The 16,367-nt window shown below is 33.3% G+C and overlaps 1 protein-coding gene across 1 annotated transcript; it reads right to left on the minus strand.

Annotated features, from left to right (window-relative positions):
- Positions 1-629: 629 nt before the first annotated feature.
- On the minus strand, positions 630-6,512 carry LOC145933150 (uncharacterized). The gene is given in 2 exon segments (XM_083032678.1): positions 630-6,335; positions 6,441-6,512. Coding segments are annotated over 2 exon segments (5,778 nt in total).
- Positions 6,513-16,367: the final 9,855 nt, after the last annotated feature.

Below are 16,367 nucleotides of genomic sequence, written 5' to 3' on the forward strand. Positions count from 1 at the left end.
CGGGAATTCGACTCTCGATAACCCGCGTTGTCATACTAATTTCATTATATTACTTTTCCGTTATGTTTTCGTTATAATATTTCTTTTATAGTAGCGCAAGTCAACTGATTTATTAATTCCAATTGTTTTGTTCTATTACATTCGCGTCGATTATTTAATGTGGCTCTTGTGTTTCGTCTCGTCAATTTAGCGTGTCTGCGAGTCCGGTATCGCGCTCATCGGGTGCGATTAACTATTTCGCGGCAACTCCACCCTGCCCCTCTATCGTTAGGTGAGCTAGTTAGCCCGTGGTGGAATTCTCGGCCAAGATTCGGAAATACTTATTGTAAGTATATATCTCCATTGATGAATAATAGTTGCTGCTTATCTAGTTCATTATTAAATATATAAATAAAGCGAAAAGTGTTTTTATATCATTCCATTTTTAGTAGTAAAGACAAATTATTGACGATTTATGTAAAAAATATTTTTTTTGCACTTCGCGAATAATGCAGAATGTAATTGTTTTTCATGAAATTGCTAATACATTACGATACATTTTTTTATATAGGACTGATCGAAATACAATATTAAATGATTAAATAGTAATCATAAACTTGAATACTACTTTATTTTATATCGAATTAGTATTATTTATTACCTATTTTTTGTAAAAATATTATATAAACATCTTTAGCACCTCTAGGCCACTGCCTCTTTTTAACTTCTGCATCATCAATTTCTATCCAAATATTAGATAGTCCTTCTCTACATATGCTTACATAATGACCTTCATTGGTGCACGAACTATCATAAAGCATAGCACTCATCGTTTTGTACAATTGTCCCGCTATTAATACTTTAGTTGTTGGAACAGCACATAAGTTAAATTTGTGTTCTGCTTTTATTAATTTACCATTTTGTGCTAAAAATAGTATTAAACGAATAACAATTATTTCTCTTGTTAATGTTACTTCGTTTTTAAATATTTGATCAGTTCCAGTACAATATTCACATGATTCGTTGTGTAAGTGAAACCAATGTGAAAATGTAGAATTTAATAATTCATTAAGATTACAACTCTTTTCCTTTAAATTATCAAGGGAAATTGAAATAGCAATATTATTTTCAACAATAGTTTTTGTATTACCACATGTTTTGCATCGCTTGGTAGAAGTTACCTGATGTTGTATCAAATTTCTAATGCAATCATATTTTTCGCAAAGTGCCGTAAGAAAATCATACGCATTTCGTTTTATCATACTCGAAAAATATTCTCCTAAACATTGCCGTATTGCATATGTATTTAAATTACGCATTCCATTTTCATATCGATGCATTAATATACGTAAAACATCTGTTTTGTCGCAATTAATCAACTGCTGTCTAATAATATTTAAATGTAATAAACATTGCAATACTGTATTTGCATAACATGAAACCTTGTCTGTATTCTGAAAACCACGTACGACTCAAGCAGTGCTTTTAATTCTTTTATTTAAAACTGTATGTTGAATTTTTTGATCTGAATTTGATTTTTGAACAGAAGTAACTACTTTTGATAACGCCCATGGAACATCTTTTACTTTACGACAGCGTTCTTTTGACACAGCAATCATTTCTGCTTTCGGATTGTATATCTGTTTTAAACGATTATATTCAATAATAGCTTTTTCGTTAGCTATTACTGCTGAAGGATCAAAATTAATTAAATGCACTCCTTCTAGAGATGTTACTCGCGACAAGGCAACATAAATTTGACCACAACTAAATACAGAGTTGCCAATATCCATAACAACACTTTGCAAACTTAATCCTTGGCTTTTATGAATAGTGATGCCATAACTTAAAGATAATGGAAATTGTTTTCGAATAACATACGCTCTATCCAATACCTGAAATTTAGCCGTTACTCTTTCAATTTCATATTCTAAACCTGATGGTAAAAGAAGTTTAATCGTTTCTACGTCATCAGTAGATGTTTCTCGTACAATTGAAATTACTTTAGCAATTGTACCGTTTACAAGACCCAAACTGGCATCGATATTACGCCGAATCATAACTTTTGCTCCAATTTTAATTGTAATTTGTTTTGAAAGTCCAGCTGTTCGAGAACTATCATCATCGTTATTTGACAATACTTTTAATACTTTCTTTTTTACATATTATGTACAATCAATCGTATCTTCAGCAATTAATAATATTTCTTTGGAAGTAATGCGACTTAACATTGCATTATTAAGGACATCACATATATTACAAGTAGGAAATAAACAAACAGTGTCCGATGATAAACTGTTAATAAAATCACATAATTCATTTAATCTAGATTCGAAAGAATCAGCTTTGAAAGATATTTTTCTACTCTCTAGAATTTTACAATCAGATTTTGTCACTAAACCAATACGAATTCGCGACAATAACTCACGGTATGAATTATCTCCTTGCTGACGCATATTGATTATCAATTCATCATATTCAAATAATGTAATCCATAAATTAACAGCATTTAAAGAACCAAGATAATTAGCAATTTTTTGATCTGATAAATGTGTAAAGATAAGATCTTCGCGTACAGGAGGTAATTGAAGCAAGTCTCCGAATAAAAGAATATGCTTTCGACCAAACCAACCATCATCGCAATCACTAGTATCAAAGATCTCAGACAATCGAAGATGTATATATATTAAAGTCAAATTAGATATCATTGATACTTCATCAATTACGAAAAGAATAACATCTTTAAGATCTGCTCGTAAAACTTTTAATACACAATCAGATAATTGTTTATACTTAGGAGTTTGACCATGTTCAACGGGTAATTGAAGCAATCTATGAACTGTCAAACCATCTATATTAAATGCTGCTATACCAGTAGGTGCTGTTACAGCAGTAGCTTTGTTGAGATGTTGTTTTATCCAGCATTTAATAGTCTTGATTAAGAAACTTTTTCCAGTACCACCTTCTCCGCTAACATATAATCGTAATATTGATTTATCGGACTCTACAGCATTGGTAACTTTATCAAATACTCGTTTTTGATCCGTATTTAATTTTACTATCATTTCAGATACATCAATTTCTTGAATTTCTCTATCACCAAGATCTTTAAAATCTTGCATTGCTTCACCAGCCTCTATATTTTGAATACCTATTGCATTTTCAGGATCATCCTGAGACTGCTCTTTTTGCAAATCGTCATCTAAGCATTGCTGAACTAACTGTTTTGCAGTTTCAAATGCTTTTTGCAATTCTTCTAATCTTTCATGATATTGCAATGCTTCTAAAAGATGCAGTTTTATTTTGTGAAACGATTCGGTATAAGTATCGCATTCATTTTTAAGATCCTCTAATTTTCGCCATGGTTTAAACATAAGCAATAACGCAAAGAAATAATTTTCCGGCTGTGTATTAACATTATATCTAAAATGATTAATAAGATATCCGCGCTGTCGCCGTTTAAGATAACAACCATTACCTATTTTATAATATTCAATAAACTTATTTTTCGGTTTGATCTTTGAGATATCGTACCACTGTGCAAATTCATAAAGAGACGTATTTTCTAATTCGTTTGGTCTATGTGGATAATGATCATCTATCAAAGATTGATAAAATATATCTGTAGATTCAGGATCAAGAGCTTCAATTTCTCTACGACTTTTTAATTTTCTATATCGTATTTGATTAACATCTAACCATCTGATGGTTGTATTTCGATCAGTTCCATACAAAGGAATACCTAACAATGTATCAGCAGCTTCGAGAGCTCCACATTCTCTATTATTCGTAAATCGCAAAGCAATATTCCAAAGATGACTCGCTAATGATTTGTTTTTGTTATCCTTACTATCAAGAATATTCTCAGATAATTCACTTTTTCCCGCTTTATTCATATATTTAGTAACATACCAGGTTAGCAGCGATGATTTTTCACCAATAAATTGTATATTACCTTCCCATGCAGTAAGAAGAACAGGATTATAGTCATTTATATTACCTTCATTATCCGTTCGAAGAAGATCATAAAGTCTACTTTTATGTTTCAATTGTTTTCTACCGGCTATCGAAGTTGCCACATCCCTGATATTCAAAGTTTCAGTAACGGGACGAGGAAATCCAAAACGACATCGACGAATAACTTTACGTCCTACTTTTTTAGAATGAAGACAATAATCGTTATGTGTATGTCGCTGATGCGTATCAACACGTCTGTACAACAATGGCGAAATATTTTGATCCGGTATTGTGCAGCTTATATGTTGTGAAATAAATTTGGAAACTTCCTCAATAGTAGATTCACCGAAAATTGGTGCATTTTTAATCCAAATTAATAAGTGAAAATGTTGTATATCTCTACCTTGATATTCTCGTCGCCAGAAATAGTGCGTTACTTCTCCAATTGGATGATCTTTTGACCTAATGAAGTCAAGCATTGCCCGAAACTTATTATCGAGAAACCTGGATGTTGATACAGGATCTCTAACAACGAGTGCGCTAACGCTTAAGGAAGCGTCATGCCATTCATTTACTTCACGAATATATTCACCTAAATCTTCCCATAACCACTCACTTGGACTGAGTGTTAAAAACCATATCGCAGGTCCATAATGCTGCGTCATACAATTTAAATCGTTTCTCGGTTTACACCAATATTGCTCCGTATTTCGAAGTGTGGCAAATATTGTACTCAAATTAGATTCCAACAATTCTTTCGACATTGCGTCTAGGTATTCTGCAGCTGTATAACGAAGTCGCGGATTAGTTACATTCATTTTATGAAAAATTCCACGACTTAATTGACGCATATTTGCATCGTTCAATAAATCAAATACATATTGTAGATTTAATCTATACTGTGGATGTTTAGATGTCAAACGACATTTAATAAATTCATGATCATGAAGTTTAACTTGTCTAATCTCACGTTGTCCATTAATACCAGAAGAATATAAATCTGGAAAACACATTAAATCTAAATGTTGCTCACGATTGTTCAAAGGCAAGTCCTGAATTTTTAACATTTGATATAAAGCTGTCGCAGTTTTATTTGCTTTCTTTTCATATAAGGGATAGATGGTATATTGTTCGTAATAGCCATCGTTTTCAGCATTAGTCACTTGAGTCAACATTGCTTTCCGTTGACCTTCTAACGTATCATTTTTTATCTCTTCTATCGGATCATTTAATAATTCAGTCTCATCATCAGCTATTTCTGCATTATCTTCTGTCTCATCTTCCATTTGAAATTCTGAATTTTTTAATTTTGGTAAACGTAAATCTTTGTAATCATTTGGCAATATAATATGAGAGTATAAAGTATTGTTGCGCTTTAACCACGTTAAAGCGTCAAATACTTTTTTAATATCAACTACCTCTTCCCAAATAATCTTTGATTTTGTCGGGATACCTCTAACTAATATATATAATTCATGATTAATATTTATTGGATCAGTATTAGAACATAATTTATTCAATGTCTCCTGTAACGGAAGTGGTAAATGAAATGTTCTACCTTTAACTTTTGATACCATTTGTCTTTGAGGCAACTTTTTATTAATAACAGTTCCCATTTTAAGGACAGTTTGAAACGCTTTAGCTCTCTGTATAAGAATTTTCTCGAATGTATTAAGAGATGATATTACTTCAGGCACCTGATTTGTAAAGAGATTATTTAAGACGCAGTATGCAGGCATTAAGCCTTTACGAAATTTGCCTGCACAATAATTACATATATATTGCGCATCAACTTTTTGTTGTTGTACATACGTCATTAAATCTTTCCAAATTTTAACATGTACTTGTGTCTGAAGACTATTGACTTTAGAAACACTTTTTTTATAACACAATCTCTCGCATGATACGCAAACATGTCGTGGTGTGTCCACAGAGCGTTTAGTCAATGCTTTAAATGCTAAACGATATTTAAACATAATATCATCATCACTCAAAATTGTATCAATCCGTTGATGTCTGTACATATCTACTTTCTCCTGTGCAGAAGTCACAATTTCATTCAAAGTGTTCATATCAGCATTATTTAATGCATCATCTAGATTTTCCAACTTTCGATAAAAATATGTAAGTTGATAAATTAAACGCTTCATATATCTTACTTTTGGAAAATGAGGCGATAATAATTGAACTGGAAGAAACATTCCTTCGCAAAGTATTAAATCAATATAACAGCTACGCGTATGACCCAATTTCTCATTTGAAGTTTTCATAGTACATTTATGAATATTTTGCATAAGTTTTGGTACATTTTTTAAAGTACATGTATTTACGGTTTCGAGAAACTTCTGATAACGATCAATTAAAAGCGGATCGTTAATTTTACAGCTTGCAGTATTACACATCAGTTTTGGTTCATTGTTTAAGATACATGTATTTATGGTTTTAAGAGACTTCTGAGAACGGTCAATTAAAAGCGGATTGTTAATTTTACAGTTTGAAATATTACACGACCAAGATTTTTTAGCTTGTTCTGTTGTTAATGGTAATATGTTTACTACTTTTCCTTCTACATTCATTACCAAAGGTTCCAATGGATTTACATCATGATGATATGTAGACTCAATGAAATAATTTTCAGATGAGGCTGTATGTCTAGATTCGCCACATAGCGCAGTTAATTTGTCTTCGATTGTAGAACAATCTGCGACAAGAGTCAAATACACTTCTGATTTCTTTTTAATCAAACTTAACATTTCGTATATATTGTGAATATAATTTTTCCTAATACACATGCACCAACGTACAATTTTTTCGGCTTCCAATCGTTTCTCAATATGACCTTTAATATTGATTTTCTCAATAATATTTTTTATAAATATTTCTGAACAATTACGAAGTTTTATGGTGTTCTTCGACCAGAATTGTTTATACTTTTTAGTAATTTTTTTGGCAATATTGCAAATTTTTATTTCAAATGTAGATTTTGTCTTGATTTTTTGTTTTTTTGTCAGATAATATCGCTTATTATAAAGCCATTTGTGATTAGGATTCAATCTTTTTTGTCTATCTCGTTCATGCTCACAGTTTTTCAAATAACGCATACGCTTTTGTGCGCGTTTATTTTCTAAATTTTGTTTATATCGATTACACTGTTTAGCGCAATTATTTTTTAAATTTCGTCTATATCGATCACACTGTTTAGCGCGATAATTTTTTAAATTTCGTCTATATCGATCACACTGTTTAGCGCGATAATTTTTTAAATTTTGTCTATATCGATCGCGTTGTTTAGCGCGATTATCCTCTAAATTTCGTGTATATCGATCGCGCTGTTTAGCGCGATTGTCTTCTAAATTTTGTTTATAACAATTGCGTCGTTTAGCGCATCTATGTTCAAAGCTCTGTTTATACAGATCGTGCTGTTCAATGCAATTATTCTCGGAATCTTGCTTATATAAATCATGTTTTTTAGCCTGATTGTTTTCTAAATCTTGTGAATAGCGTGCACGTTTATTTACACAGTGATTTTCCAAATCATGTTGCTTAGTTTCTTCATAAATATCATTGTTTGTTTTCATTAAATTCTTTGAAGTATTTTCCATTAATTGTAATTGATTATTACTTAACTCTTTTTTAGATTGGTAAATATGACGTTGCTTTTCTAACCGATTCAAACGTTGTTGTTCCGTCTCACATTGACGTATAGTACGTTTACGAGATGCTTCAATCTCTCTTGCTTTTATTACTGCTAATGGAAGCACCTTTTGAGGAGCATATTGTGGATTTTGTGGAAAATGCTCAATAACATTATATTCAAAAATCTTAATTAAATGCAAACGCATTAAACAATGATCATATTTTATTTTTTCGGGTTTAATATTGAATAACAATGAAATTGCAAAGGCTATTGCAAAAACCCCGCAATCGCTACCGTTTGGTTGGTATTGTACAGTAGGAAATTCGACAGAATTTTTTTCAAAGTTATATGTTGGAAATAATCTTTTTAAGAATTGTTCATGATGTCTATGTAATTTTTTAATATTTAATGAATCATAAATAAACATATTTTTTGTATCGTAATAACTACACACCCAATGTCCATCTGATGGACCTGACGAACTATGTAATATTTGTATATGTTTTTTATCAATTGGCATAGGTTGAATAGTATCAGGAAGTTGTAATCTCTATGTTTCGACAGGTTTATAATCTGAACAATTTTGCAATAAATAGTTAAAATGTTCCATATGTATATCGGTTAACCATTCACCTCGAATGATTATATCTTTATCTGTAGGTAGTAGAATTCTATGTTTTTTTTGTGTTTACAGACATTATTTATATTTATATATATTCGATAAGAATAAAATAATTTAAAAAGATACAATTTTTTGTAAATATGTAATGTAATAATAATTTATCGGCGCACAGCAGCCACTCTTTATAGACGCACAGCGACCACTTTTTGTATGCGCACAGCAGTATTGTATGGGCGCACAGCAGCCACTTTTTGTAGGCGCACAGCAGCCTTATATGGACGCACAGCAGCCACTTTTTATAGGCGCACAGCAGCCTTGTATGGGCGCACAGCAGCCACTTTTTGTAGGCGCACAGCAGCCTTATATGGGCGCACAGCAGCCACTTTTTGTAGGCGCACAGCAGCCTTGTATGGGCGCACAGCAGCCACTTTTTGTAGGCGCACAGCAGCCTTGTATGGGCGCACAGCAGCCACTTTTGTAGGCGCACAGCAGCCTTGTATGGGCGCACAGCAGCCACTTTTTGTAGGCGCACAGCAACCTTGTATGGGCGCACAGCAGCCTAATCTTTTCTTGACCCTTCTTCTTTTCTTGATCTTCTTTTATTCTGTTCTTGATCTTCTTTTCTTCTTTCCTTGATCTTCTTTTCTTCTTTCCTTGATCTTCTTTTCTTCTTTCCTTGATCTTCTTTTCTTCTTTCCTTGATCTTCTTTTCTTCTTTCCTTGATCTTCTTTTCTTCTTTCCTTGATCTTCTTTTCTTCTTTCCTTGATCTTCTTTTCTTCTTTCCTTGATCTTCTTTTCTTCTTTCCTTGATCTTCTTTTCTTCTTTCCTTGATCTTCTTTTCTTCTTTCCTTGATCTTCTTTTCTTCTTTCCTTGATCTTCTTTTCTTCTTTCCTTGATCTTCTTTTCTTCTTTTCTTGATCTTCTTAAAGGTTGCCTAATTAAAAATTTTATTTTATTGTAATTTGTAATGCACATTTCAAAAATAACTGTAATTAAAATATAACTTTTTTATACTGCGACGTCTTTTTCGCCCGACTCGATTAAAAGCCGGAAGAACGGAGCTTGGCCGTCGTCAAAACACAGGGGTTTTAATGTTTCACGCGGCGGAACTAAACTCGGGGTCGTCCCGCGCGTGCCGCAGCAGAACGCCAGCCGTGATATTCGCGAGAGACTAGTTTTGGGCGCCAGACGCGGTCTTTCACGCATCAAACCACAAATCGCGAACCCAACGCAAAGTTTTGGCCGGGAATCCCGCTACGGGCTAACTAGCTCGCCTAACGGCAGAGGGGCAGGGTGTGGTTGCCGAAATTGCTCTAACGGAAGGAAATTACACTCTTTTCGCGATGTGAGGAACACAGAAATGACGACACAGACATTTAAGTTGACAGTACTAAAGAAAAGCAGTACGCGATTTAGTTAAGCAAAGCAAAATAATGAAGTTTATTATAAACCAATGTAATAGAAATAAATATAAAAGAAAAATATAATAGCGGATGATAATCAGAGAATAAATTTAATAACAAAAGATAATAAATAAAAGTTGAAGATAACAAATTATAACTGGAACCGATATTAATAATGAAGTATAATGGAAAACTAGGAAAGTAATAAAGAAATGACTATAAAGACGGAAGATAATATACAAGACACAGTAAATCCAAAATTCTATACAAAAGAAAATATTTCGACGATTGAACACAGAGTTATATCCGCGACAAGCTTAAGTCCGAGATACGCGCATCGATAGCATAGACGAATACGAAAGAATAACCGCGACCATACAAATAGACATTATCGAACTGACTTAGATCGCGAACAATCGGAAGTTCATATCGGCGACGAGACTGGAGAGTGATACAATATCTGGATTAATCTATTTTTCGCGATCCGACGGGCGAAATTCACCGGTGAATCGAGGGCGCCGGAATCTTTTCCGCGCGCTGTCTCTCTCACTCACGCGCTCGACTACGCTCGCTCTCTCGCTCGTAATCTCTCTCACTCGCGCGCGTTCTCTCTCACTCGCGCGCTCGACTACTCTCGCTCTCTCGCTCGTAATCTCTCTCACTCGCGCGCGTTCTCTCTCACTCGCGCGCTCGACTGCGCTCGCTCTCTCGCTCGTAATCTCTCTCTAACGCGCTCGCCGGTGGTCGCGAACTGCGTTATCACTCTCTTTATGTCGAATTCCTCCGCGATGAGATTAACACAAGGTGACGTCCGGACACAGCCGGATAACGCATACAACAACGAGACCCGACAAACATACGCACTAACAGAAGTAATATTAGAGAAAGACGCGATAACCGTGTAATATGAGACGCGGCATATATGATCGAATCCCAGAGAGACGAAGATTTCGCGTTAATATTATTCACTTGCCCGAAGGTGCGAAAGTGCTCGCCGCTTGACGTCGATCGCTCTTACACCAAATAGTTTCCCGAATAAGGCAGAGCCCACGCGACAAAACTTCACTAAATAAGACAATCGCGTCAGAACGGACGAGACTCGGATTAACACCGTGACAGACGTGATAATTATTCAATACGCTTACGAAAGGGTAGCCTCACCGGTACTTCTTCCTTCGCCTGGTCCCTCTTGAGCTCGTCTTTATCGCCAGAATATCTCGGGTCGTCACCCGTCTCGCCAAGTTGAGCGGTCGCACCAATCTGCCGGATCTATCGGCCCGAAAATCGACAGCTGGATCAATGCTGCGCACGCGGGGTGCGTACGCGATAACCAATTACGGCGCCGTGCCGTCTACCGTCGTCGCGCGAGATTAGCAAGGCCGTACGGGGGTTCACAGCACCCCTTGTGATGGTGACAAAATATATTTATTCGCGCGGTATTTGCGTGGGGTTTCGAGGCCCTCGCGACCTCGCGCCGCAGGCCTCCCCGCGGTGGCCTTGTGTCCAGTATCCGACGGAGCGGTAACCCGTGAGAGGAAAGTTATCTTCCCGGTCTGGGCCCTTCCGGCGCCTGTTGTCGGGCGCCTCACTGGATCTCCTGTCAGTAGATTGTCAAGGCCGAATTCCTACGTGACGCTCTGTATTTGCTTCCTTCTTTGTTGTTAGGAAGGGCAGTTCTTACGGTTCTCGGCGGTATGTTTATCTCGCTAATCTCTCCAACGGCGGCTGTCTCTTTCCTGCGACGACAAGACCTCTCTCTCTCTTTCTCCAGCGACAATATTCTCTCTCGGTCAGGCTCCCAAAAATAAAGTAAAATACACGCGAATTAGTAACAATTGATACTGTTTTGCTCAGTCTCTCTGGGATTTTCGGTTTCGCTCTCTCTCTCTCGCTCTCTCGCGATTGGCGTGACCGCTTGGCTTTTTGCCCCGCGATTAGGCTGGGGCGGACGCGCGTCGTGACGACCACGTCACAATACATACAAATAAATACATAGATGACAAATTATGCTTTATTTTTAAATTTAATTTTATATAACAAGATTGCATAACTAATAAAATTAAATAACTTATTTAAAAAGTTTCTTTAATAATTAATAATTTCAAAGATATTTAAATTAAAATGAAAAACTACAAATAATTTTTTAAATTTAATGTACTTCTTATTTAAATTTTAACATTATATTATACTACATATATGTGATGTCCTATATTTCTTTCATAATAATAACTACTTTCTTGTTACAATCATACAATCATCCAATTGGTTGTTTCATAAATATATATTTGCTAATATAAAATTATACTAACAATTATGTACTTATGAAAGAATAGTAGGATGGTAGCGTAACAAGAAAGTTATTATAACGAAAAAAATTAATATAGCATATATACTTATAGATAATATTAATTATCACATGTACGTAGTAATGCAAAATGTAGATAGCTTGCTATTTTTTCATTATATATATATATATATATATATATATATATAATGATATTTGTAATGACTCTTGTGTGTTACGCTACCATTTTATTATTTTCATAAGAATAACTATATTTTCTTATTACGCTATCATCCTACTATTTCTTTCATAAAGATATAATTGTTGATATAAAATAAAAAAGTAAATAAAAACTAACAAATAATGTAAAGAGATTACTTATAAAGAATATGTATTTATATATATATATATATATATATATATATATATATATATATTGATAGCTTATAGTACCCACATAGCACTGTTATGAGAATTATTGAGATATCAAAATTTGATTATGTTTAATAGAATATATTACGAACAAGAAAAAGCTAACTCCGTGCAAGAATAAAAGAGGACAAGATAGCTTTTTCTTGTACTTAATATATATTTATTTCCAAACGTATCTAATACAAAATAAATAAATTCTTCTTTCCTTCTGACACTTCACACTTCTTTTCTTCTTCACACTTCTTTTCTTCTTCATTTTTCATTCACAATTTACTTCACTATTCACTTAAACTAAAGGTTAGATATATCAAAACGGTAATGTCTCCCGTCAATTATTGACATGCAGAGATCAAAAGAGACATCTTTATAACAATAGGATATATTTGGTTATATAGTTTCTATGAAATCTATTTATCGATAATCCGATGATAAATAAATCTGTAATCCTGTAATTGCATTTATGTTCAAGTCAGAAACTGTATTACCGATCTTATATAAGTAATGAAATTTACTTATTACGGTCGATAAATCGATCATACGATCATTACGCCACCGACTTTACTTCAATGGCACTACCTGTAAATGATGATCGAAGACAATCAAAGATTTTATGCAACGTAGTAACAAGCCACGGATGTATAAAAATACCAGAATGCAGGCAAAAGAAGACAAAAAGAAAGAAGAAAAACGTTCTAAATCACTAAATGTAAGTACATTTATATTCATATTTGCAGCAATAACATAACATCAATGTTATAATTTTCCACTCAATAATATAACCACAAACAATGTCACATGCCTTGTACGTAAGAGTTATTACATTGTTGAGTGGGAAATTGTAACATCGATGTTATGTTAATGTTACTTTGCGTTTGCTGAATTATAATTACGAGAGAGAGAGAGAGAGAGAGAGAGAGAGAGAGAGAGAGAGAGAGAGAGAAAGTGGTTAATTATTGTGTGTAATTTTTCAGGATGAATTTTCTGAAAAAATAAGCGAAACCGCAATACTGCGGGCAGAGGTTTACAATCTGCAGAAACAACTGGCAGATCTGATTGCAAAAAAATCACATCCGCCAGTTATACCGCAGACTTCAACCTCTACATCCACATCTACATCCTCTTCCAAGGAGAGCACATCCAAAGCAGAGAAGGCTACTAAAGAAAATAGACCACCAGAAAGTAAGAACGAAAACAAGCAGGAAAACAAGGAGCCAGAAGTAGAACAAAATTTGCAACGTAAGTACATTATGATATATTATGATATGAGGAGCATTCATAAAGTTTGTACCTTTGCTTATAAGAAAAAGAATAATTTTTCTACATAGTAATCCTGCAGAGTCACATTTTTTCCAACGATGCAAGATCTGTCGGATACAATCATTGTAGAAATTGACAAAACTTTAAAAAAATTTTAAAAGACAATGTGTCGATTTTTATAATAATTGTATCTGACATGTCTTGCATCGGTGTAACTCTGCAGGATTCATATTATAAGCCAAAGTACGAACTTTATGAACATTCCTCATATACATACATATATGAGCTGTTTATTTTGAAAATGATTGAAAATGATAGGTCTGCTTTGTTCAAGGAACAAACATATTAATATTAGACTTTTTGTTTTTTCAGCCCAAAAACGGGCTCGCTGGACACGGGCGGGGCAAACAAGAACGCATGGAACACGTGGCCGCGGAACGCGTGCCGTGGAGCGCGTGGTCGTGGAGCGCGTGGTCGTGGAACACGTGGCCGTGGAGGACAACACATATACATTTCGTATATGTGATCAATTTTTCTTTTTTTTTTATATTGACATTTATTTATAGTTTAGATTTATTACTAGGGTTGCTAAAAAAATAATGCCCTACATAATTTTCTCAGAAATTATTCAACAGGTTTGAAATTTACACATTACATAGATGTTTCTTCTTTATATATATTGTTTTTTATTTCAACATAATCTCCATCAACTTCTATAGTCTTACGCCAGTACGATACAAGTGCATGTTTGCCTTCACTGTACCAGCTCTTGTCCTATCCATATAGCCATGTTCTCACTGTTTGAATCGCGCCCTCGTCATCCTCAATCAAACCGCAGAGATATCTTTAAGCTATATATTTAACGATTGCTTACGATATCCAACTTTTTGAACCACTTAATTAAAGATGCACTCCGTGGAACAAGTTTGGGTAACGAGGATGTAATTCAAGCTGTGAGAACATGGTTACGTAGAAAGAACAAGAGTTGGTACAGTATAAAGGCCTGCGTGCACTTGTGCTAGCGTAAGGTTATAGAAGTTGATTGAGATAAATTTAAAACCTGTTGAATAAATACTTTTTAAAACAAAGTGGGGCATTACTTTTTGAGCAACTCTAGTATTCTTATAATTTTATTTTTGTTTATCAGTTTGTTTAAAGTATATTAATTATCCAGATGTTTAATTTGAGACTTGTGCATTAATATTATTGCAAATATATTAAAAACACTATTCTTTTGCTTTGCCTTCTTTTAATTACTTGTTATAAATATTTAAAATTGCAAATTATTTATGTACTTCGTTCTCATCGGTATAAGTACTTGTATTTTTATGATTTACTGTTTTCTCTGTAACCCTATGTATTATATAAATGTAACAATAAACAAATTTTGATTACTCGCATGAGAATTAATTTGGTGGTTTGAAGTGTATAATCCTTTATTTTTTGTTTATTTAATTATTTGATTCGGACAAGAATAGATATCTTATTTTTTGTCATTTAATTATTTGTAGATAGTATAACGTAAAGCGTAAAGTATTAATTAATACTATGTTTATTTATTATGTTTCAAACAAAATATTTTTTACTATATATTTCTAATATATGTATACTTTGGATATTCATACAATACAAATTTAATAAATATATGTATGTTAATAATGTATATTGGATAATTTTTTTATTTATATATATTCACATTTACATATATTTATATCTATTCATATTATCTTTATACACATAGTATGATAAACTTTCAATAAACTTAAATACGAATATGACTGGATGTTTTACGATGAATTTACGATGAATCCATTCCTATCTCTATCTGGCAATAATATTACCATTACAATGTCCTCATTCTGTAATCTGTAATGTAAAACATAATCATTAGAGTACACACAACATATGCAAAATATACTGTTTCTTTATTTTATATTAACAATTATAATATATATTGTAGGATGGCAGCGTAGCAAGAAAGTAGTTATTATCATGAAAGAAATAGTACAATGGTAACGTAACAAGAAAGTAGTTGCAAATATCATTATATAAATATATATTCAAGAAAGAAATAGAAGGATCTACATTTTCCAATGTATACTACATATGCATATCACATGTATGTAGTATATACATTGCAAAAAATGTAGATCTTTCTATTTCTTTCTTGAATACATACATATTTATATAGTGATATTTGCAATTACTTTCTTGCTACGCTACCATCCTACTATTTCTACTTTATACTAATATATATATTATGTATCATCTATATATTATGTATAATCTATCATAAATGTATATATTATCCATATGATTTAATATTGTTGTTATATTTACCTTACTAATGGCATAGGTATATCATCACATTGTACACGATAAACCCATGTTCACCGTGGTATTAAAAACAGAATACGATCGATCAGTACACTCGGTGCATAACTTTTGTATCTTCCAGTTTTCCATAATTTGTACAAACCAGTTCCACGTATGACAAGTGTCGGATAAATTTTTAATCCATCTGCTCAAAACGCAGGATTTTTGAAAAAATTCCTACAAATTATAATATTTATAGGAGTAGTGGAAATGATCGACCATATAATATTTATATAACAATATATAGAAGTAATAAGAAATTAATTAAATTAATTAAATTTAAATATTAATATGTACAAGCTAGAGAACCATTACTTACCATAAATTGATATACATCTCGTTCAAAGTCAACATTTGATAAATCTGGCATCATGTGAGCTATCACTTTGAATATTCTGATGCAGTATTGCATATCA

The sequence above is a fragment of the Prenolepis imparis genome, unplaced genomic scaffold (assembly GCF_030444845.1).
Source record: "Prenolepis imparis isolate NDT839.2.m4 unplaced genomic scaffold, iyPreImpa1.0 SCAF_2, whole genome shotgun sequence".
Lineage (NCBI taxonomy): Eukaryota > Metazoa > Arthropoda > Insecta > Hymenoptera > Formicidae > Prenolepis > Prenolepis imparis.